This window comes from Mus caroli, unplaced genomic scaffold (assembly GCF_978045245.1).
Source record: "Mus caroli unplaced genomic scaffold, Mus_caroli_1 scaffold_11, whole genome shotgun sequence".
NCBI lineage: Eukaryota > Metazoa > Chordata > Mammalia > Rodentia > Muridae > Mus > Mus caroli.
Genome location: NW_028227266.1, coordinates 85,684,680 through 85,710,015, shown reverse-complemented (window position 1 = coordinate 85,710,015; position 25,336 = coordinate 85,684,680). Strand labels below are relative to the sequence as shown.

The window sequence follows — 25,336 nt, the reverse complement described above, 5'->3', positions numbered from 1 at the left end:
GCTGGCTAATGAACCAGTGCCTGGAGCATAGTATGCATCCAAAAAAGTACAGGTTAAGCAATTAAGTAATTGAATTAATTTACAAAGTTTGCCAAGTGCTTTTTTACATAGGTAGCCAAAGAGTGAACCAAATTGAAATTGTACATCGTCAGACAGACAGACAGACAGACTGCAAGAGACAGGCAGACATGTGTTTTCTATAGTTTATCAGGCTCTCTGTTCTGGGCACGAACTTCAGTTTCCCATTTTAATAAAACAGCTGCCAGCTGGGTGCTGTGATTGGCCCCATTGTTATAATAAGGAAATGTAACTGTACTAAATGTCATATGGTTTCTAATCAACAGAAAGGAGTTAGGCTGCCCCAAATCTGCACCCCACAACTGTGCCTGATATAGCTCCCACTCATGACTCTGCCAGCATCCAAGTGGAGAACAAGTAGAAGAAGGGGACATTTCTGTAGTGGACATTTTCACAAAAGATGAAAGTATAGGTGTTTTTCTTTAAGATGAAAGAAAGCTAAAGTTTTAGATACTGGGGCATATTAAAAGTTACATGTAGCAATATAAAAATAAACTTAAATTAAATCAAGTAATTGAGATGTTTCTTTCTGCTTAAAGGAAAGAACTGCAGACCTCTGTCTGCTGCTGAGCTCTGTTAAGAAGGCATTCTGTTGGCACATTCACGAATATTCTCCTATCTCCGTAGTTAAAAGGTACCCCTCTCCTGTTTCTTGCCCAATTGGTCCCTGTCCTGAAGCTTCAGTCACTCTTGTTCTGTGTCCCTTCCTCGGTTGCTCTCCCCTCCTCTGCTGCCCTCCCCCTTCTCTGCTACCTCCCCCTTTCCTCTGCTTCCCTCCCCTCCTCTGCTTCCTTCCCCTCCTCTGCTTCCCTCCCCTCCTCTGATGCTCTCCCTTTCCACTGCTTCCCTCCTACATCGTCTCAGGTTTGCCCCCACACACTGGAGCCCTCACAGGCAACCCCATTCTTCTAATGCCTGTTCTTCCCACTGTCTGTTCTGGACAAGAGGGCACTAAGTTCAGCAACCTTCTTCAGGTATTTTCTATCCAGTGTTTTTCTATCCTATCTGCAACAGCAGAGCCCCTATGTTCAAGTTTCTTGTTTGTAATCTGTTTATACATGCTTCGGTCATCTTTCTTACAAGACAATCCCTTTACCTTCCTAAAACAACCTTTTCAGTTGTGCCTACTGTCTCAGTTCTTGCCAGGACTCACGCGATGGTAGACTTCTAGTCAAAGGGCTCTTACTCCAGAGGCAGACAATGTCAGGCTGTCAGGCACTCTGAAAAGACACAGCTGCTCTAGGACCAAAGATTATTACAGCTAGAAGATACTTCAGGGCTTGCTGGCCTCATTTCTCTTGCTTTGCTGTATTTTGTTTTCATCTGTACCAGTTAACATTCATTTATATGTATTTAACAGAATACTCAATGAAATGACCAGTGCCATTATTGGAGGAGGAATATTCTGGCCATTGAGTAGAAGTCAGTATGCAGATCTATTGTCTGTTGTGTCGTCTCTGCTACCTCTGTCTTGTTGGCAGTCCCTCCTATCCTGAGATGGTGTGGCGCACACATGGTTTTATAAGTACATGCACAGAAGGAACAGAGACAGATAACCAAACTCAGAGAGAGCTTTGAAGTGGGATAGAAAGTGCTATGCTGCCCTGTTAACCCTACAGTCTCTTTATCACAAAGGGAAGTGTTTCTCAGGTGACTTGGGCAGACAGCTACCCAGGACCTAACCACATGGGAGAGTAACATGGCACCAACCTGCCAGCTTGACTTTCCTGACAGGCATGGCAGAGATGGGCTTCTTCTGGCTCAGAGAGAAGAAAATGGCTACCGGTGAGGGCATATTAATGTCTTTCCTTTTAGGAAAACTTCTGAATCACGTCCGTTTATTTGTTGTTCTCCAAATAGCAAACATTTAGTTCTGCTTACCAGTGTATACCTGCCTGAGCTGCCTGGTACTACTCCCAAGCATGTAGGGAGGGAGGTGTGCCATAGCATAGCATAGCACCTCCCTCGTTCTGCAGCCAGAAAGTTAGTGTGGCTGTTGGAAGGCTGTCATGGCCAATGTCTGTTGCGCTCACCTCGTCCAGCAAGAAAAAATGCAACACGGTCGGATTCTTCTCAACAGCTTTATTTCAGGAACACCTCGATGCTACGGGAACCCCTGAAACCCAGGGAGGACTGCTTATATACACCCCAGCACTGGGGAGAGCTATGTGTCCTCCTGGGATTAGTCAGTCTGCCGGCATTTTAATTTGTATGCACCCGCTCGGGAGGGGTTGGCGCCTGCGCCTGCGCAGGAGGCCAGCACCATCTTTTAGGCGCCCTGCTGCCGACAAATGTCAGCCTGCCTAACCTTGCATTCTGTCCACAAAGAAGGTGTTCTCTTGGGTGTCTTTTACAAGGGCACCAATTCATTTCTTCAGGGCTTCATTCTTATGACTAAATCATCTTACAAAGGTCATACCTCTAAGTGTGATTACAATGGGGACTAGAGTTTCCACCTGTGTCTTTTGAGGGGGACATAAATACGAAATCCTTAATAGACAGTAGAGAGAAAAAGGGAAAGGGGGGGAATAAGAACTAAAAGTGTTTAAAGATATATTAGTTATACCTCACAACAAATATGCTGAGCTGTTTTAGGTGATGGGATGTTTAAAGTTTGATAATTCATCTGCCATTGGGCTTTGGTGTGTATAGAGACTTCTCATTTATATGAGAGAGTTTTGGTTAAAATATGATGGTGTTCTTCATTCCAGTATTCAGTGAAAGGAAATTTCTAGTTAGTGGGTTTGACAAAAATCATACAAACATAAAGAATATATTCATTTTTATTTCTTTTTCTATTTTGTATGTGTATGTCTGTCAGTGCCTGTCTATCTATCTGTCTTGGGGCAAGGTGGCATGTATGCCAAGATGCATGTGCAAACATCACAGGATAACATGAAGGAGTCAGTTCTCTCCTTCTGTCATGTGGCTCCAGGGATGGATCTCAGCTCCTTAGGCTTGGTGGCAAGTATCTTTAGCCACTGAGCCATCTTACCAGCCCCTTGAGATTTTCTAAATGGAATAGAAGACATCTTTCTAAATTAAGGCCAATTGATATATATATATATATATATATATATATATATATATATATATACAGCAATGAAATAGAAAGTAACTCATTCTGTCTGGTTTGATTCTGTTTCATCCAGTAAGATCTAGTGAAAGAAAGCCTACCAGTAGTAGTATTTGAGATAAAGTCTTTCCCTGTAACCCATGCTCATGTTGAACTGGCCATCTTCCTTCCTTATATACTGACTGCTATGATAACGGGTGTACAGTGCCTGCCTAAAATTGTTTTGGATTGGGACAGATAATAAGCTAGGTATAGCTATCTCAGATAATTGTCTTTTCTAAATGAAGGCCAATGTTTGGTACCAAGGGATTCCCTACGTCTTTCTGTAGGACATGGAGCTTGGTGGAAGAGACACATGTGTGAAGCAACAACTACAATTCTGTGTAATGAGGACCACAGTGGAGCTGTGTTAAGGTGGTGATTAGCATAAATGACAGTGTCTGTTCTGTAAAGTAGTTAATATTATCCCCATGGCTAGGTGCAAAACCAGACCCACACAGGCACCACGATAGCTTGTCCATAAGTAGCAAAATCAGCCTGCAAACTTCATCCATGGCCCCAAGCCCTATGTCCATCCCTTTCACTGTCTGGAAGGTGAGATCAAAGCCTCCTTTCCCCTTGTGGGCAATATCAGAGCATCATGGGGTAGCCTGTTTGAGACTGATTCTAGATTGAGTCTCAGTACAGTGATGACAGGGACAGCCTAGGCAATAAGAACAGCTTGAAACAGTTTTAGGATAATTTTGGTAGAACACAATTTTTGGCATAGAAAAGATTAGTAAGGTAGCTGAGCCTTCTAATGAAAGGCTGTGTTCTCACGGTAAAGTATAAGTTACAAACCTTATACTTAACGGTGCAACTGTAAGTGAAGGCCTGGGGGTGTAAGTATAAGGTATGAGATTTATGCTTGAAATGTTTGGGGCTCATTCAATGGACAGTGGGAGGCTCTAGGGAGGCTGCGATTAGAGAAGGCCATGGGCAGTAACTTTCCCACAAATACATCTACTCATGCTAGAGATAATCTAGAAAAGAGATTATAGGACATTCTAAGCAAGGGGTCACAGGGGACCTGTCATGACCCACCCTGCATATGCTTCAAGTGTCTCTCAGTGTCACAGAAAAAGAAGTAACCATGAATCTGGAGATAGTTCAGGCTTTTGCTATTTATTGTATTATTTCAGAGAATAATTGTTTACGTCTGTAAGGTGTTCTGGTTGGTTTTTTTTTTTTTTTTTTACTTCTATTTCTTTCTTATTGACGAATGAACTTATCTCAAAGAGATTCCCTATGACAGTTTTTTCAATTGTTGAATGAGAGGTTTATATTTTGTGGCTGGATAGAACAGTGAGAAGGGTTTGTATTTACTCTTCTGCCCAAAGCAATTGAAAAGCTTAAAAATATTAAGTGAACTCTAGTTGTTGTGGAAAGACAAACCAAATCCACCATGAGTTATGGCATAGCTCTTAAATAGTGGAGGAACTGTACAAAAAGACCATCTCACGCCTTGGCGTTGATGTCCTGGGATAGAATGCTCATTCATTCACCTCCAATGGGAATTTAGCTCTGATAATTTTTTGAAGTAATTTCCTAAAGTTAAGTATCAGAAAGTGACCCAATTCATCTATCCCCAAGTGATTTTGCAAGGGAAATAAAACTATATACCTGCTCACACATGTACAATTATATAGAGAGGCTCACGCAGCTTCGAGGGTAATGTTAAAAATTGATAATTGAGGGAAAGGTAAATAGATACAGGAGCATCGGTATGTCTCTATATAGCAACCACTCAGCAGTGCAGTGGCATAGACTATTAATACTGTAGAACGTGGATGAGCCTCAGTGTAATTACTTGGAGGAAAAGAATCCAGGCCATCCCTGAGGAAATGGCTTGGCTCTCTTCATGTAAAATTTATAAAATGCAGATGCATTTCTATTGCCTGAAAGCAGGCTGAAGTTTCTGAGAGACAGCAACGGAGGGAAAAGAGGAGAAAGGAGAAATTTATAATAAATTTTAGAGTTTAGAGTACCAGTTTTATTTTTCAAAGTTCAACTTTAGTTAAAATTGAATTCTGAAAACTTCAAACATAGCATAGAGAGTACTTAGACTTCAGTAACTAATAACTGTTTCTACATGTTTGTGGCTATGACTTTATTTTTATGTTTTTGAAATTATTTAAATGGAAACCATTTCTTTAATGAGGAGACACAGCAGAAACATAAATCGTCTACAAATGAGAGCAGAGATTGGCATGGTCACCTCTTAAAGGCATGGACCATTTAGAGACTGCCGTATCCAGGGATCCATCCCATAATCAACTTCTAAACGCTGACACCATTGCATACACTAGCAAGATTTTGCTGAAAGGACCCAAATATAGCTGTCTCTTGTGAGACGATGCTGGGGCCTAGCAAACACAGGAGTGGATGTTCACAGTCAGCTATTGGATGTATCACAGGGCTCCCAATGGAGAAGCTAGAGAAAGTACCCAAGGAGCTAAAGAGATCTGCAACCCTATTGTTGGAACAACATGATGTACTAACCAGAACCCCGGAGCTCTTGTCTCTAGCTGCATATGTATCGAAAGATGGCCTAGTCAGCCATCAATGGAAAGAGAGGCCCATTGGACTTGCAAACTTTATATGTCCCAATATAGGGGAATGCCAGGGCCAAAAGAATGGGAATGGGTGGGTAGGGAAGTGGGGGGCGCTATGGGGGACTTTTGGGATAGCATTGGAAACGTAATTGAGGAAAATATGTAATAAAAATATTAAAAAAATAAATAAATAAAAAAAAGTTTAAAAAAAAAAATAAAGAGTGTGACAGCCAAGTCGTTCTAGAAATAAAACATCTCAGTCATAGCCTGGCTTCTGTAACTCTTCTGTAACTCTTAAATTATCGATGAACACAATGTAGGGTGTTTTAACACTAGAAATGGATGTTGTGGTGTAGATCTTTAATCCCAGCTCTTGGGAAGCAGAGGCAGGCAAACTGTTGTGAGCTGAGGCTAACCTGGTCTACATAGCAAGTACCAGTCCAGCCACGGCTACATAGTGAGATCCTGTTCCAAAAGAACAAAAAGAAAAAAAGAAAGCAAAGAATTAAACTTGGAAGAGCTACAAAATAATCCTCTTTGGTTTTGTTTTTTAGGGAAAATTATTATTTTCTGCACACACAGATCCCTATCACGTGTGTGTGTGCATGTGTGTGCGTGCGTGCGTGCGTGCGTGCGTGTGTGTGTGTGTGTGTGTGCGTGTGTGCGTGTGTGTGTGTGGTATGGGTATGCACGTGTCACTGGGCACTTGTAGAGATCAGACAATTGGATGGATAACTTGCAGGAGTCACGTGGAATCTGGGATCAGACTCAGTTGTTAGGCAAGTCTCTATAGAACCTCTGAGGAATCTTGCTGGTCCCACTCTCTTACTTCTGTGATAGTAGAGAGTCTGGTCGTTGTAGTTTGAAGTCTCTTACACTTCCTTTAAATTAGTGGTTCAGAGAGAAGCACTTCAGTCATACAGTTGCTTTTCCTCAAGGCACCACTGCTCTGCAAGACCCACACCTCATGCATACTTCTCACATAAAGACATAGGACACGAAGTGTTTCCTACACAGGGTCAGAGAGTAAAATGCTTTAGGCTCTGGGGCCCACTGAATTGAGTTGAGTATTACAAATATTCACCTCTGTCATTGTAGAGTGAAAGCAGACTTGGATGACACATAGGTAAGCATTGCTGTGTTTTAACAAAGATTCACAAAAGCAAGGGGCAGATTAGATTTCCCCAGGAAGCAGTAGTTTGCCAGACTGACACAGAAAATAGAAAGATGAATGTAACAGGTAGGTGACGTGGTGTACAACTGTGGTTCTGAGTCCAAATGTTAGAGGCCAGCCTGTGCATCATAGCAATACTTTCCCCCCCACCATGCACACAAACACTGTGCATCATAGCAATGCCCCCTATGCTGTGCATCATAGTAATACCCCCATACACACACACACACACACTGTGCATCATAGTAATACCCACCCCCCCACACACACACATACAAAATAGCATTAAATACTCTCCTGTCACCGTGACACAGGAAATGTGGAAACAAGCTAAGATAGGATCCATCTGGCTTTGCTTATGGTTTCAGCCTCTCGGTTATATGTACTTTGATTATAAATGTGATTTCTTTCTATGTTGTTCTACTTTGCCTTAGCCTGTTATTTCCCATTTGTTTTGTTTTGTTTTTCAGAAATAAAAAATTTTCTCCTTCCCATTTTCCCTTTAGTGAGACTGACTGTAACAGTTTCATTGCCAAGTACGGTAGCTAGTCTGCCAGCTCTAGAGTCCACTGAGTGGCTTAGTAAAATGGCACTTTGTATAGTATTTGACTCTGATGACACCTAACTGCTCCTGGAACCTTCTGAAGATATTAAATTATAATCTAAGAGTTCTTAAAATTTTGATTATTTATTCATGTAATTTTTCTTTTTTTCTTTTTCACATTCTGTGAGTTACAGCTTCTGTTTGTGGTTTCAGCTCTTATTGCCAGTGACTCCCAATTTGTATCTAGGCCAAATATTTCTTCTAAGCTTAAGATAGAGTCTATTTTCTCAGTCCCTCATCACACATTTCAACATAGATGACCAACAGCTCTTTAAAATTATCATATATATATAATATATAATAAATATATTTTATTTATATATTCAATAAATAGTGATTATATATTCACTATGTATTATATATAAATATATATTCACTATATATACACACACACACATATATATAAGTATATATATATATATACACATACATTTATATATAGTGGAAATAGATAGATAGATAGATAGATAGATAGATAGATAGATAGATAGATAGATAGATAGATTCGGTAAATAGTGTTTTCCTGGTCCCCAGAATAAGATGTGAAATTGCCTGAGAAGTCTTTTCTGCCTCCCTTTAACATCCGTTCCTCTACCTGCAAGTCCAGTCAGTTTTACCTGCTGCCTTATTTCTGTTCCTTGTCTCTCCTCCACCCTTTCCTGTATTCTCATTTGTTCAGTTCCCCCCACACCTCATCCTGGTGGGGCTTTGTGACTTCCTCCTTTATCTTCACCTGTCTTTTTATGCAGGGGTAAATGCTCCTGATCCTGTGCCCGTGTGCATCGTGGACATAGTACTTGATAGTCGCAGAATAGTGTGGTTTGTAAAAGACAAATTGTCTTGGTATTTGCCTGCTAGAATTCCTCCCCACTGCTGCAATAAATTTAGCTAACCACTTTGTGCTCCCAGTAGGCCATGTATCCAGCCACCCGCTGGCCTTTTCAACGAAACACACACACACACACACACACACACACACACACACACACACCAGTTAATTTTAATATGCCTTGACTAGCTCAAAGGCTGGGTAGTTCTAATCCTCTGCACTCTTAGCACACATTTCCCTCGGGTACTCCTGATTTAATGCCCTCGAATTCTATATTTTACCTTTGATGCCTTGTCTCCTGGGTTGCCCCCTAGTCTTTGCTGCCCAAGATGCTTCTGGGCAGCCCTTCCGGGGGCCATACTCCTTCTCACCTACATTTCGGATGATTTCCCTTCTGTTATAAACCCAATCTGCCTCCTTTTGAATCATAGTCTTTCTCCCTTCTTCCTCCCTTCCAGTTCCTATCCCGCACAAACCTAAAAGTTCCACTTCTTTCTCTCTACCCACCCATTGGCCATTGTTTCTTTATTGACAGATCAAAAACCAGTTGGGGACAAGGACCTTTGGCATTTGGACACAGATTCCCAATTTTGAAGGCCAGATTAATTCAAAGCATTGGAACCAATCCCCAACAACCCCCAACTCTGTGATGTAATCCAATTCTTCAGTGAGTTTATATGTCGCTCTTCCGTGACAATAAGCAACTCCTCAATCTAAATAAGACTCGTCGGGGTCTCCCCCCGCCGGGCGTCGGGACCGGGGTCCGGTGTGGAGAGCCGTTCGTCTCGGGAAACGGGGTGCGGCCGGAAAGGGGGCCGCCCTCTCGCCCGTCACGCTGAACGCACGTTCGTGTGGAACCTGGCCCTAAACCATTCGTAGACGACCTGCTTCTGGGTCGGGGTTTCGTACGTAGCAGAGCAGCTCCCTCGCTGCGATCTATTGAAAGTCAGCCCTCAACACAAGGGTTTGTAAAAAAAAATTAAAAAAAAAAAAATAAGACTCGTGTATCTGACCTCATATACTTAGCCCCTCTACCACCAGAGCTGTTCAGAAGTATATAATCTCGAATGAAGAGTCCCTGGTGCATGTACATTTAAACGGTTCTTCTTGGGCAAAGGAGATGACTTACCAGTTAAGACTGCATACTGCTTTTCCAGAAGTCCTGAGTTCGGTTCCCAGCATCCATGTCAGATGGCTTACCATCACCCATAACTCAAGCTTGAAGATGCAATGTGTTTAACTTCTGAGGACACCCACCCTCACATGTGTATACCCAAACAGACACACATAAACATATAATTTAAAAATAATAAAAATTAATGTCTTTAAAGTCCTTTTCAGACTGGAGAGATGGCTCAGTGGTTAAGAGCACACAGTTCTCTTCCAGAGGATCCCAATTGGATTTCTGTCAGCCATATTTGGCTCACAACCACCTGTAACTCCAGCTCTAGGGCATCTGATACCTCTGGTCTCCATAGGCATCTGCAGTCATGTGTACTGCCCATGTGAAGGCACAGAGACAAATAAACATAGGTAGAGAAACAGGCATACAGTCATATACAGACATGCATACACACACACATACACACACAGACACATACACACACCCTGCAGACAACCTACCTTAGTTCCCAGGCAACTCTCTGATGCAAATGCAGAGACAAGCCTATCCTGCACTTCACTCAAAATCTACACTTGCCCATCAGTAAGATCTATTTTACAAATAAGATTTTTTTAAGCCAATCACTCTCCCTCCAAAAAAAGCTCTCAGCACCTAAACTTGGGAGTATTAACAATTATTCTGACTAATGACGTGTCTGAAGTATAATTATTCCTTAGTTCACATCCTTTTGAACTAAGCCTAGCCTCTCAACATATCTTCCCCCAATATTTTTCACTGTAATTCTCATCGGTCAAGAAAGCTTTCCTGGTCCTTTCTAGGTGTAGCTTCTAAGGCTTCCCGCTATTAAAACCGAAGGCCCTCTGTTCCTGTTGTGCTGTTCAGGTTGATACAGACCTACCACACCAGGAGCTGCTGAAGAGTGGAAATGGTCTGTTTCCTGCATGGTGCTTCCCCAAGCACTGCACACAGCAAATGCCTGTTGGACAAAATGTATACAAAATATGCTTCACCCAAGCCTATCAATAGTTGTTTGAAAATAAAAGAAAAAGAAAAAAAGAAATCATTATGCTATATATGAGATAGTATCGTGGAACAACCTTATACTTGAAACTAGATGTCTGTCACAAATTCTATTCATTTGCTGATAGAGCAGGGTCCTGGAGACATATCAGAGACAGACATTATCTTTGACTGCCCAGCTACATTTCAACACTAAGCATGTTTTTTTTTTTTTTCTGAGCACTGTACATCCCTGCGCCCCAATTTATATAGCTTCCCATTCATCTTGAGTTGTATGAATGGGAAGATGTGGATAGTGAAATATATTACATAGCACGTCTATCTTACCCATCAGTAGGATCTATTCCACAAATAAGACTTTTTAAGCTAATCACCCCCCCCCCTCCAAAAAAAGAGCCAGATCATAACCAAACACTGCATGGTGTTCTCTGAGAGCTGAATGAAGGTAGTAGATGAATATACTTTGCTCATTAGCTATTTGTGTTTCTGCTAATCACAGGGCAGTGTATTTGTTAGCATGCTTTAAAAGTTAGATACAAAAGGGGTAGACTTTTAGATACTATGTTGCAAAAATACAGTTTTTGGTTTTCCTGTAAACAATGTATTAGATTAGTATCTGTATTTAAGACATTGTGCTTAGAGTGACAAGAGACTTAACTCACCTAGTGTTTTCCTCATTTAAAAAATGGCTTCTGTGCCAGCAAGTTGAAAATAAAAAAGACAAGAACACTTTCCTAGTTTGCTTTGCAATGATGTGATAAAACACCATGACCAAAAGCAACTTAGGGAGGCAAGGGTTTATTTCAGCATGGGGTTTATAGAGTCCACCATGAAAGGAAATCAAAGCATGACTTCCAGGCAAGAGCCTGGATTCAGAAGCTGAAGTAGAGGCTAGTGAGGAGGCTCACTCTCTGCCTTGCTTGCTCAATTTGCTTTCTTACACACCCAAGGCGACCTGCCGAGAGATAGTGCTGCCCACAGTGGGCTGGGTCCTCCCACATCAGTCATTAATCAAAATAATGCTCTGCAAGACTTCCCTACAGGCCACTCTCCAGTGTCATGGAAACATTTCCTCAACTAAGGTTTTCTCATCCCAGATGACCTGAGTTTGTGTCAAGTTGACAAAAATTAACCAGCACAAATACAGTTTCAATTCAACTGAAAAAGTTCAAGAGTAAATAAATACATTGGTTAAAATACATATATTAATGTGTTCATATGTAAGAATACTACAGTATAATTTTTTTCACTTAACTCTTGTCTATTTAATTTTGAAGTCATGCTTTAGTAATGAGCTTATTGTTTGAGGTGAATTTTATATATAATAGTTACTGGATATCTTCTATTTTCATAGATTTGATCCAGGCTACCAACGAGACCAATGTCAATATCCCTCAGATGGCCGACACCCTCTTTGAGCGGGCGACAAACAGTAGCTGGGTGGTGGTATTTAAAGCTTTAGTGACCACACACCATCTCATGGTGCATGGAAATGAGGTAACCAAATAAACAATTGTTTCTTGGTAGAGCCTGGGGTAGCAGAACATGGTGGTAACTTAAGACCTGTGAATTTTCACTAATAGGAGGAGAAGAAGTACGAGTTTCACAGTTGTCTTGAGTATAATTTCAACCTAGGACTTAGCTGTCTTTAGGTGTATTTTGCTTTGTACCTTGTCTCAGTGAGATAGCCACATTTAAATGTATAGTCTATGTGAATGTAGTCGTGAATAAAAATGTTAACAGAAAGGCTCAGGGGGGCTGTTTTCTACAGAAAGTAACTTTTTGTGAGTGTGAATGAAAATTGCTTTAATGGAATGTTTATTTGTGAAAAATAATGATAAAATTAAATTACTTCTTTTTATACAGAATTCCTAGTGAAGCCTATTGATTTTGAGTGTTTCTAGCATATGCAGAAGTAAAAGTTCAAAAAATTTAATTGTGATTCAGTGAATGTTTCTCTGGAGTTTTAAAAACAATTTATCTCTTAGAGAAAGTTAGTAGTGTAGGATGCTTCATAACTAAGTGAGCAGACACAATAGAAATTGTAAAAATAAATGAATAGAATACTGCTTTACTATCATAAATTGTCTAAAGGTGTGAAGCACAGATATGGGTGTTTAACTCTAATCTTTGTTTTTCAGAGATTTATTCAGTATTTGGCCTCTAGGAATACGCTATTCAATCTCAGCAACTTTCTAGATAAAAGTGGATCCCACGGTGAGAACAAGCAAATCTGGGGTGGGCACTAATACAGTCACTGTTACTGAGTATTTCATTGGTTATTTGAGGGAGTAATGGGAAAGTAACTATTAAATTAACTTTTTAACTATACACAATCATATAAAATATTATTCATTTTATTTTGTCACTTGGAGTGTTCACTTTGACTTACTCTGCCCCACAGTTTCATTTATAATGACTCAGGAAATGAAGAAGTAAAAGCCAATCAAATTAAAAAGAAAAAGATTCTCCTCTTTAAAGAAATGTTTTTGTGGGTTAATGCAGCTTGAGCCATCTGGCTCACTCATGGCATTTGCTTACTATTACATACATGGCTGCGTGTGTACTTGTGAAACAGGCTGTTGTGTGTAACAGTAAATACAAATGCAAGGGAAAAAAATCAAAAAGACATTCCATGCTGGATAATTTAATCAGCACGCTGAATGGCCAGAGCGCCCCATGTGGACGAGTCTTGGCTTGGAAGGTGGGTGGTAAATGGGGCTTGCTGCAACGTGTTGAACTTCTTAGAGGCTACCATGACAATCCCTGCCTGTTGCGAAGAGCGATAGAATAATTACTCATACGAAAAGTACAACCTACAGCATCGTGTCCTGACCCCATCCTCTCCCTCCCCCCAGGTTATGATATGTCTACGTTCATACGGCGTTACAGTAGATACTTGAATGAAAAGGCTTTCTCCTACCGACAGATGGCATTTGACTTTGCCAGAGTGAAGAAAGGGTATGGCTCTCATTCTTTTTCTATTTACTTAAGCACAGTAAATCCTCTAGGCATACGTGATTTATTTAACCAAGCTTATATGCCAGCTAGCATTGATCCTGGCAGGCCTGGTTCACATTCACCTGGAGAAACAGCTTAGGAAGTCAGTAAGACAGAAGCTACCCTGAAGCCTGCAGTGCTTTGTGTGTTCGTGCATAACAATCTGATTGGCTGCTCAGAAATTATGTGCTGCAAAATTTTATTTGTTAAAACTGACTCAACATCCTTAATGTAAATAATATATGTAAAAAACTTAAGGGAAGAATTGACAAAATTGATTTCAGTGTGTAGTGGTGTTAAATGAAAATATTTATTTATATGGGTTTTGGTTGAGGTGAAAACCATGTGTGTGACGATTTAGCTTTGAGAGGTAATACTTTCCTAGAAACTGCGCATACCATAATTTAATTATTGACATTACTTACTGTTTAAGAAAGACTCAATGAAGCAGGAAAAAATGAATTTTAATACACAGGCGTCATTTATTTACCTCTAAATAGATGCTTTGATCTGGGCCAGATGTTCAGGCAGAAGCACATGCAGATCTTTTGTCTGTTTGTAACTGAAAGTAATGGTAAAATGTTGTAAAGGTTTATTATTTTATTTTAAGAGTCTATAGAGGGGCTGGAGAGATGGCTCAGCATTTAAGGCAGTGGTTCTCAACCTTCCTAATGCTGTGACCCTTTAATACAGTTCCTCATGTTGTGGTGACCCCAACCATAAAATTATTTTCGTTGATACATCATAACTAATTTTGTTGCTATTGAGAATCATAATGGGCAGGGGGCTGGAGAGATGGCTCAGCAGTTAAGAGTCCTCACTGGCTGCTCTTCCAGAGGCCCAGGTTCAATTCCCAGCACTCACGTAACAGCTCACAACTGTCTATAACTCCAGTTCCAGGGGAACCAGCATCCTACTAAAGTTAGATGTGCAAACAAAACACCAGTACCTATAAATTAAAAACAAATCATTTTAAGAAGAAATAAACGTATATTAAAAAGAGTCGTTATATCAGGGTCCTTTCAGCAAACGCTTGCTAGTGTATGCATTGGTGTCATCATTTGGAGGCTGATTATGGGATGGATCCCTGGATATGGCAGTCTCTAGATGGTCCATCCTTTCGTCTCTGCTCCAAACTTTGTCTCTGTAACTCCTTCCATGGGTGATTCTAGCTGCATATGTATCAAAAGATGGCCTAGTTGGCCATCACTGGAAAGAGAGGCCCATTGGACATGCAAACTTTATATGCCCCAGTACAGGGGAATGCCAGGGCCAAAAAGTGGGAATGGGTGGGTAGGGGAGTTGGGGGGGAGGGTATGGGGGACTTTTGGGATAGCACTGGAAATGTAATTGAGGAAAATACGTAATAAAAAATAAAATTAAATTAAATTAAAAAAAGAGTCGTAATGTAAATATCTGGTTGCAGGGTATCTGATATGCAGTCTGTATGGAAGGGTCTTTAAACCTACAGGTTGAGACCCATTGGTATAAGCGCATGTGCTGTTCTTCTGGACGACCTATCAGATAGCCACAACCTCTTCATGCCTGACAGTGATCTCAGGAGATTTACGAGGAAAGCGAGGAGTGCACCTGAGAGCAAAGACAAGGCCCTGTATTCCCAGTGCTCACAAGGATGTGTGCTTCTCTCTGTTTGTGGTGTTGTAGGGCTGACGGTGTCATGAGGACGATGGTTCCTGAAAAGCTCCTGAAGAGTATGCCAATCCTGCAGGGACAGATCGATGCACTGCTGGAGTTTGATGTACGTACCTCATGTGAAACGTTGCCTGCATAATCGGTCCTTGTCTTTCCTCTGAAAGGGCTGCCGGTCAGTTAGATGTTGCCGTAGGATCATCTCTAGAAGGCCTTCATGTAGATGAATTACAGCAACATCTCACGCAGTCTCTTAGGCCCCCCAGAATGTTCCAGAGTTTCACACAGCATTCTGGAGCCTTCTATTCTGAGCAAAATGATAGTTTGATGTGCTTGTAAGATGAAGTGTACACAAGATGTCCATCAGACAGCTAAATAACTGTGCTTCCTGGTCAGAAACCATCTGACATGGACTACCTAAGTGACACTATCCACCAGAGAGAGTGGTTTTGTGTTATCACAAATAACAACTCTTTTCTGGTAGAGTCAGTAAGTATTATTTGTTGGTTAAAAAAACATACCTGTCGGGGCTAAAGAAATGGCTCAGTGCTTAAGAAAGCAGCTGCTCTCATAGAGAACTGAGTTCAATTCGCCAGCTCCAGTTCCCGGTGATCAAATGCCTTAGTCTGACCTCCATAAGCACCAGGCACTCGAGGGGTGTACAGACAGACAGACAGACAGACAGATAGACATGAAAGCAAAATAGTCATACACATGAAATAAAAAATAAGTTAAAAAACTATAGCCTGAATTGGTTGTGGTGAAAGATACATCACTGCACATGTGTGATAAAGCTGTATAGAACTGGATACAGCCAAAGTGTATGCAAGTAAAACCCAGGGAGCTCAGAATGCAGTCTACTGATTGTGTCATACTGTATGGCTGTGACATGGCTAACTGGAGTTCTGGGAGCTCTCTCATTACATTTGGGAGAAACTAGGTCAATGCCGTATGGAATCTACCTCTCTTACTTCTTACAGCTGCTTGTAAATGTATAATTAACTCAAAAATAAGAGTTAAGAGGACCTGACTCATGAAAAAAAAAAAAAACTATTTTGACGTGTAGGAAAGTTTCGAGCTGTCATTGTCAGCTCCCCGGTAATTTGATAGTTGTCTAGAATACTTTCTTCAAATACTCCTAGCTTAAAGTCTTTGTTAAGGTTCTATGGCTTAGACTATAATTGAGCCCTGCTCGTAACAACTCACTCTTGTGAAATTTGAAGTAGAAACTGCAGACGGTCACACTGGTGTTTGACAGATTTTACAGTAAGATCTTTATTGGATGTCTAATCTTAGTGTTTTTTTCTTTCTTCGTATTTATCGATTTTCAGCTTTCCTCTTCCTTACAATGGGTTCTAGCTTAGATAATTGAAGCGTTTGCAGCCAGTCCTTTGGTGTTGCTAGGTTTAATAAAATAACAAGTGAATGTGAGTAGATTTCTTAGTGGTCATTTGTGGCATTTTCTTATGACGACTTGATGATGTGCAGCTAAAGTTAAATGCTCATTTTTCTAGGTGCATCCAAATGAACTAACCAATGGCGTCATAAATGCTGCATTTATGCTTCTTTTCAAAGACCTTATCAAACTGTTTGCTTGCTACAATGACGGCGTCATTAACTTACTTGGTAAGTGACACTGCTGTGGCCCATTTGGGCTGACTGGGTTGTGATAAGGCTGACAAATTCTGCAGGGATGAATCTGTTGTCTAGCTTCCTGCGCACTGTAGTGAGTACCTCAGCAGAGGCAGGGTTGTGTGAGACTCATGCTACTGAGGGACTCCTGATGGTGCCGCTGGCTGAGCTGTGTGGCCACAAGGATAACTACATCCCTAGGGTAGACATCTCGTACAAGGTAGGCAGGTTTATTATCTCCTCCCTCCTAAAAGACCTGTCTCACTGAAGACTAGCAGTGATGGCAGCTAAAGTTGGAATCCTGTGCTGTTCAGTCTCCACTCTGACGTCACTGACACTCAGATAGCATTTTCTTCCCCTTATAACTAGAAGCTTGTTGGTAGTGTATGCATCTTGATTTGCATATGGGGAAATTTGCCTTGTGATATTTATCTGTTTTAAAGGCCCATCCACTTCCTTCATCCAGTTCTATCCCGAACTCCTTGTAATCAGTACTTCAGCTTAGTTTTGCAAAGTCCCTATCATCCAACCCAGATGCTACCCATGACTTGGTGGCCTTCCCTAAGACTTGCTGCAGGAGCAAAGGTGGACAGTATACTACAAAAGGCTTGGCCTACTATGAAGGTTTCATTTTCATATTCAGGTCACCCCTTTGCAGAGTTATTATTTCGTGTGTTACTTCTAGCTACTACCAAACTGCAATTTTCTTCTCTTGTTAGCTGATCATAAAGAATTTCCCAAAGACCACAGATATGATTTAAAGGATAAATGAGACATGGCTGTGCGTGAGAGACACTCTGGAAATGACCCAATGTTCATACAACTTGTCTACCTATTCATGTCTTGCTTGGCTGATATATATCCTAGGGTATCCTTATGTTTGTCCAACTTTACAGCTTAATTGATTACATAATGCTCACTGTGTATCTGAGGACCACCCACCTCACTCTCTTTGGTCAGAATCTTGGTCTCTAGAAGTAAGCCAACAACAACTCCTTTAAAGGACATCACTGCTATCTGAAGAAATGTCTCTGTTATCACTAGAGGCCTGTGCTGGAACATGATAGAGGGATTTCACAACCTGTAAATCAATTGCATACTCCTTTAGATTCTTCTGGCACCAAGGCTCTGGTGGCCTAAGTTTGGAGCAGTTATGGAACTTCCTGTTGCCCGAGCTCTGCTCTCTGCTGTCACCGTGCATGACAGTTCTTACAGCAGCATGCTCACATGTTCTATGTGTCTCCTGCAAAATCAAGGCAGCTTGGCAGACTCTGAACTATGCCTTAGTTACAAGCGGCTCCAGGTGCAAAATGTACCTTTGACATAAAGCATTCTTTTTTTTTTTTTTTTGGTTTTTCGAGACAGGGTTTCTCTGTGTAGCCCTGGCTGTCCTGGCACTCACTTTGTAGACCAGGCTGGCCTCGAACTCAGAAATCCGCCTGCCTCTGCCTCCCGAGTGCTGGGATTAAAGGCATGCGCCACCACGCCCGGCTGACATAAAGCATTCTTTAAACTACCCAGACCTTTGGAAACTCAGAAACCTTATTAAGGTGGCATGTCCAGGAACTTTCATGGATTCTACCTCCCCCTTTGCCAGTTATCCCTCTTACCAAGACATGCCTGATGCCTGAAGTTCCTGTCCAGTAAGAACCAATACCCTGATGTCATCAGAGCAATGTCCTATGGGATTGTGGCACCACACAAGTTGATGTTCTTAAGATGAGACAAAGGTTGTAACTGCCACCTCTGCTTGCTGACAGTGGACTTCTGATGGACTCTGGGATAGAGATAAATGCATCTTGTACCTCAGTAGCTACTTCCCAGATGCCAAGAATTGTGCTAATTCTCCTCTGATGAAAGAGGACACATTTGGGTCTCTGTGAGTAGGCTTTATTGCTTGATTAAGTTTACAGTAACCACTGTTAACCTCTAAAACTTTTTTTTTTTCACCAACAAAATATGCAGGTTACCCAGAGATGAAGTAGAATTTTTATTCCTGGGTCTGCACAGGAATCATCAAATTGTGGCAACTTTGCTGGTGTCAAAGTATATCCCTTTTAGGAACCAAGGGAAGTACCCACAGGTCATTTTGTACATTCACTAGATCTAACTCCTGGTCATAAGCTTCTATCCAAAGTGGTGGAACATTGACTCATATCAATCCCCAAGCGGCAGCAGCATCTCAGAGTCAGCATTCCTTAAAAGCCTGGGTGGATAAGCCAGCTTCCACTTTCCAGTCCTCATATGTAAAGAGTTTAGAAGTCACCATTGTCCTAACGTAAAGAACTGAGCTGGCTGGAAAACTCTTTGGAGTCACAGGAGAGGTTAGGCACAGGACAAACCTCTGCTCCAGCAATTGGAGAAGCCACCCAGTAGACTTGGTAAATCCTGGCTAACTGGGAATCACTCAAAAGTGAAAACTAGCATGGGAACTGGGGCAGAGATAGGAAGATCTGACTGACACATTACTGGAGGCAGACTACAGACAAGCATGAGAGCTGTGACCAGCCCACACCTTCATTTTGCTTTTGGGAGATCAAGTAGGTTTCCTATGTGTTCTGGTATGGGACGAAGCACAGCTGCCCCTCAGTTCATGGCTGGCTTTCATCCTGATCAGTTAAATCTGATAAAATTGGGCTAAAAATTTAAACTAGTGAAGAACATACTTTACAAAATTGGTGTCTGGTACCAAAACATGTATTCCAAAAGCTCAGAGACATCACCTATGATGAGTAGCCCCCAAACTACAGGGCCTGTATTTTTAATACAGGCCTATAATTTTTGAACTCTAGAAACTAAAAAATGGGGTGGGGGAAATCTTGAAAGAATCAAGAGGGGGGAAATCATTGTACCTGTAAAGAAGCAAAATTAAGAATTATATGCAATATCTTCTCAGAAGCGAGGCAGACAAGAAGGGATAAGAGTGAAATATCCAAAATGTTGAGAGGGACTCTCAACAACATCAGGTCCTGAATTCTTGGAAATTATCCTTCCTGAAACTGGTGAAATAAATGCCTCAGATCAAGAGCATTTGCTATTGTTGCAGAAGTCTGGGTTTGTTCCCAGCATATCAGGCAGCTCATAACCACCTATAACTCCAGCTTCAGGGAATCTGATACCCTCTTCTGGCCTCTGTGGACATGCATACTCACATACAAATAAAAATTAAAAATACCCCACATAGGCAACCAATGACAGACCAAAGTATAGATACTGTCAAAGACCATCTTGCTAAACCATAAGATTTATTGGGGGAAACTTACCAGAGCAAAAATGATGCAAAAACAGCAGTATCATCAAAGCCTCCTCCAGCATTATGAAATCTGTAAACCTTGAGAACACTCTGCAGCCCACAGATAGCTCAACAGAATGAAGATTGTATTTTCCCAGGAGCTTAGTTGGTCTCTGCTCCTTCTAGGCAGATCAGCTTGTTTGAGTGTCTCTCAACAGTTCTTACTGCTGATATATGCTGGGGGTAGTGAATCTGTTTAGTTTCAGGGACTTCCTGAAATCCTTTCGTTGCTTATTTCCCCCAGCCTAATGAGCTTCCAGTAGAATGGAGTCTTCTCCCATCTGTTCGAATACCTTGCATCTTAAGGAACCTCCCTCCAAGCCAGTTTTATCTTGACAGATAGTACTACACAGCATCACTCAAATAAAAATTGAGCCAATGATTTTAAAAAGACACCTTACAGCAAAGGCATGCAAATGTGAAATACACATGTGGAAACAGTCACCTATTGTGATAAAAATCAAAACAGCAAGCCAGTCTGAAAACATTGCACTGTCTCTGATTCCAATTGTGTGTCATTCTAGAAAATTAAACTGAGGACTCAGTCAAGAGGTCACTGCTGATTAGCAGGGAGTGGAATGAAAGGGGATTGGGGGCAGGGTTCCAGTTGTGTGACACCCGAACAGTGAATTCATGGACATCAGGAGCAGCAGCTGTGAACACTGGGTGAGATGTGGTATCATAGGCTGGCAAACTGCAACACAGCGTTCACACAGAAGCTGAGTACAGAGCATTTATGCCCTCGGCAAGAAGAGTGAGGACTATCTCTACGTTACACATTCATTGTTGCCAAAATGCTCCAAAAGCTAGTTCTATGTCTTTGTTTGTGTTAAGTGCACATGTATGTGTTTTACTGTCTAGGCATTCCCCCTTCCCAGCTGTGCCTATCTATTTTGTAGTGGTCACCGTACTAGCGACAAGGATAAAGTACCTTTAGTAGAGTTTAAAGACTTTGCTCAAGAACGTATGGAGTCCTCATTAGAACTCAAGAGTTCCTGATTCCGTCCGTAGGTCCGAGATGAGGCCTGAGAATCTGCATTCTCAGCTCTTTAGAAGTGCGTTCCTGCTAGTCAGAGTAGTTCATTTTGGTAACCTCTGTGAGCTGTACCTGGACGCTCACACTTCAATCCCCAGCCCTTGGCTCTTTACTCAAGTTGATAAATTGTTGATCATATTGCAAATCTAATATCTCTTTCTTTCCAGCCTAGCAGCTTTAGATTCCATTACAATTTTTCATTTGTTATCATTTAGGGTTGATGGTTCATGGCTCGGGGTTAGGAGGCTGGGATGAGAGGCTGGAAAGAGGTAACAGGGCACCCAGTTAGATTTGTATTTCAGACCAACGTACTTCCTAAAGTTTTATTTTATGTGTATGGGTGTTTTGCCTGCATGTTTGTCTGTGCACCATGCCCAATGCCCACAAGATCAGAAGAGGGCATTGATTCCCTAAAACTGGAGTTACAGAGAGTTGTGAGCCACCATGTGGGTGCTGGGAATCAAACCCAGGTCCTTTGGAAGAGCAACACATGCTCTTAACCACTGAGCCATCTCTCCAGCATAAAACATGAATACATTTTTGGAATTAATAAGTCTGGTGTCTTGTTTTTTTATCTGTCAGATGTCCAATCCACTAAAATTTATGGGATCTTGATCTTTTGGCATGCATAGCCTCCCTCTTGAGTCAGACTCTGTACATGTCTGACTCTCAAAAGTCTTTTTATTATTATTATTATTTATTTTATTTTTAAAATATTTTTATTACGTATTTTCCTCAACTACATTTCCAATGCTATCCCAAAAGTCCCCCATACCCTCCCCCCCCCCACTTCCCTACCCACCCATTACCACTTTTTGGCCCTGGTGTTCCCCTGTACTGGGACATATAAAGTTTGCGTGTCCAATGGGCCTCTGTTTCCAGTGATGGCCTACTAGGCCATCTTTTGATACATATGCATCTAGAGTCAAGAGCTCCGGGGTACTGGTTAGTTTATAATGTTGTTGCACCTACAGGGTTGCAGATCTCTTTAGCTCCTTGGGTACTTTCTCTAGCTCCTCTATTGTGTTCCATCCAATAGCTGACTGTGAGCATCCACTTATGTGTTTGCTAGGCCCCGGCATTGTCTCACAAGAGACAGCTATATCTGGGTCCTTTCAGCAAACGCTTGCTAGTGTATGCAATCCCAAAAATGATCTTAGGCACAGGGTGCCAGAGCTGGAAATCAGCATGTCTAATCTTATAAGTTGTTTAACTACAGCATAGGTGAGGAGCTTCTACATACAGCCTCACTCTAGTCTCTGTAAAGTCATAGCATTTCTGCAGAAAGACAGCTCGAAAGAGGGGGCTTGGGAGGTTCAAGCAAAATAAGGACCCCTAGCTGGAAAATGTTCTTCCTGTCTGAGCAAGCTGGTCCTGCCTTCCTTCGATGTTGGTATCTTACCCTTGACTTGTTAGAATTACTGGATTCTAAGCCTCACTTTGGGTCCTGAAGCAGCTGGCAGGGAGAGTGGGTGGTAGAAGCCAAGGGACTGTGTGTGAGGAAAATCTTATTTCCCCCAGAAGCAGGAGCTGATGGGAAACAGTCTCAGAGTGCCACAGTTTAACTCAGCCTCAAACCAAAGGCACACCATGGTGTTTTCCTTCTCTTCCCTGGGTTCCTCAGTGGAAGCTCGAGCAGCCCCTTGCTCTGATCTTTTATTGGCCTCGTTCCTACTGAGGCAGACGAGCCCATGGCTTGATAAGCTTCCCTCTAGAAAAGCAGAGGAAGCCTAACTCAGTCTATGAAGATTGCAGCTTTCTGTGGGCAGAGATGGCTACCATGTTAGATACCTGACCCCAGATTAGCTGTGTGACAGTTTAAGCGTATTCTTCTTGGAGTTTCTCCAAGTACCAAAATGTGTGTCTTCAGAATGGACAGAAAGATGAAATAAACAGAAAGGGCGAAAAAAGTAAAGAAAAGAGAAACTCCTTCACATTTTCTAACTAGAAGGGACTCTACTATAGGAAGTTGGGTGCTTCTGTGGGTACTTGAAGCCTCTAGAAACTGGCTCTGGTTTCTGTCTCCTCCTGGAATAAAACTCCTGTGTTTGCAGGACCTGCTTCTTCGAGGCTGCCAGTTGAGGTTCCTTTACAAATAAGAAGCTGCCTTTGAGGCCCAGCTTCTTGGCAGCGCAGGGAAAGCTGGGAAATGGACACTTGAAGCTATAATCCAGGATTAACGATCACGTGGCTGTTACTTTAATCACTGTGCCTCTAAATCCAGGAAGCTGGGCAGTGGGCAGCAGGAGGCTGCAGGCAAGTAATCTCCAGTGCCTCGCCTCAGCTTCTGCCTGTCAGAAGCAATGGACTGAGCAGTAGCAGAAAGGCCAAGAAAGACAGCTCCTGCCCAAGGCTTACTTTCTAGCTCTGCTTGCTGTGTGGAGCTGAGGCTGTCATGCGGGCGGGGCCAGTCATTCACATCAAATGCATTGCTCTGGGGGAGCAGGGAGATATTTGCCTTCTCTGGCAGATTCCTGCCCTAAATATGAAGTTGAAAACGAAATAGAGTTTCATCTCAGGTGAGAGATTTTATCATTAAAGCAAGCATATAGATTTTCCTCTTAATTTTCTACAGGTCACCCTTACTCTTCCTTGAGGTTTTTCTAAGGCTTGCTTCAAGTCACTGTCTCTGTTAGTCAAGCCACACATGGATTCTTTCAGTTCTGACTGTTCTTTTTGAGACAGGGTTTCTCTGTGTATCCCTGGCGGTCCTGGAACTCACTCTATAGACCAGGCTGGCCTTGAACTCAGAAATCCACCTGCCTCTGCCTCCCAAGTGCTGGAATTAAAGGTGTGCACTATCACTGCACTGAGTTCAGTGTCAGCATTACAATTCTTGTTTGTGGCTGTGCAAATCCAGATACTATGTTCTTTCCTGGCCTGCAGGTACCCACACAGTCTCTGAAACGGAATTCTTCAGCTTGTTACTCTGAATTGCTTTTCTCCTTATGCCTTTGGTCTTTTCAACATGCAGCCCCTCAGTGGTGCTCATCTTCCTGGGCTCTGCTGCCTGTCCGCAGTGATGTGTTATTGGTTCTTTGTCATCCTCTCTCAGTTAGCTTTATTCCCACTTGGCCATGAATTTGGTGCCCGCCATTCACTTAGCAATCAGGCAAGGTCAGCCATGTCGTTCTTCCCACTACTGGCCTGACAGCTGCTAAGCTGACAGTCTGGTTTACTCAGCATTATGCTGATTTCATACATAGTTGGTATCAAGAGGGTACTTTTTGTTTAGACTAAAATAATAGCTCTTTGAGCTATTTTAATTTTTAATTTGAAAATGTTAGCTTACTAATTGAATTAAATGGGGGGAAATTATAGGACCACAGACATTGAACCTTTTTTGTATTAAGGACTTTTGGGAATCGGTCTAAGCATATTTCTTCTCCCCTTAGTTTTCCTGTGAAGCCTTCATTAACATTGTCTAGCTAGCAGGTAGGCACACCAGACGGGGATGCTGATTGTTTTGAGGCAAGTATGTGTTTTGCTTATAGGAGTGAGCCTTATGGAAATGCATATAAGTTGAAATCAAGGACTTTCTGACTGAGTACTTTGTGAATAAGCACAATTAGAAACAATTTGGGTGCTCTCTTAGTCCAGGTTTCTATTGCTCTGATGAAACACCATGACCAAAAGCAAGCTGAAGAGGAAAAGGTTTACTTCCCTCCCACTTCAATATCAATCGCAGTTTATTCTCAAAGACAGTCAGGGCAAGAACGCAAACAGGTCAGGAAACTGAAAGCTGGAGCGGATGGATGCAGATGTCATAGAGGGGTGCTGCTTACTGGCTCGACACTTCTGGCTTGCTCAGGCTGCTTACTGACAGACCCCAGAACTCCCAGCCCACAGGTGGTACCACCCCTAATGTCTGGAGTCCTACCCCATCAACCACTAATTAAGAAAATACCCTTCAGGTTTGCCTACAGCCCCATCTTATACAGTCTGATTTTATGGGGTCATTTCATAATTAATGCTTCCTCCTCTTAGATAACTGTGGCTTGTGTCAAAGTGAGCTAACAACAACAACAATAAAAACTACCAAACTAGCCAAGGCAAATGCTACAAGAACTGCAGTTGTTTGATTGTCACAGTGAAACTCTGACATCCAAGTGAGATGTGCTTAGTAAGGACCTAGTTGTAGTCTGCTTGGAAATCTCTCTCAGGGTTTGAAACTCAGTGATGAAACACTGTGTTATAGTTTTGCAGATATCAAAATTTGTCATTTCTG

General features: G+C 41.9%; 1 protein-coding gene across 5 annotated transcripts in view; it reads left to right on the top strand.

Annotated features, from left to right (window-relative positions):
* Positions 1 to 25,336, top strand: part of Snap91 (synaptosome associated protein 91) — a 116,212-nt gene that overhangs the window by 30,489 nt on the left and 60,387 nt on the right. For all 5 annotated transcript variants that reach the window (XM_085827814.1, XM_085827817.1, XM_085827816.1 and 2 more), the window contains exons 3-7: positions 11,853 to 11,995; positions 12,640 to 12,715; positions 13,357 to 13,459; positions 15,164 to 15,257; positions 16,663 to 16,774. In XM_085827814.1, coding sequence (XP_085683940.1) covers positions 11,853 to 11,995; positions 12,640 to 12,715; positions 13,357 to 13,459; positions 15,164 to 15,257; positions 16,663 to 16,774 — 528 coding nt within the window. The remainder of the gene's footprint in view (positions 1 to 11,852; positions 11,996 to 12,639; positions 12,716 to 13,356; positions 13,460 to 15,163; positions 15,258 to 16,662; positions 16,775 to 25,336) is intronic.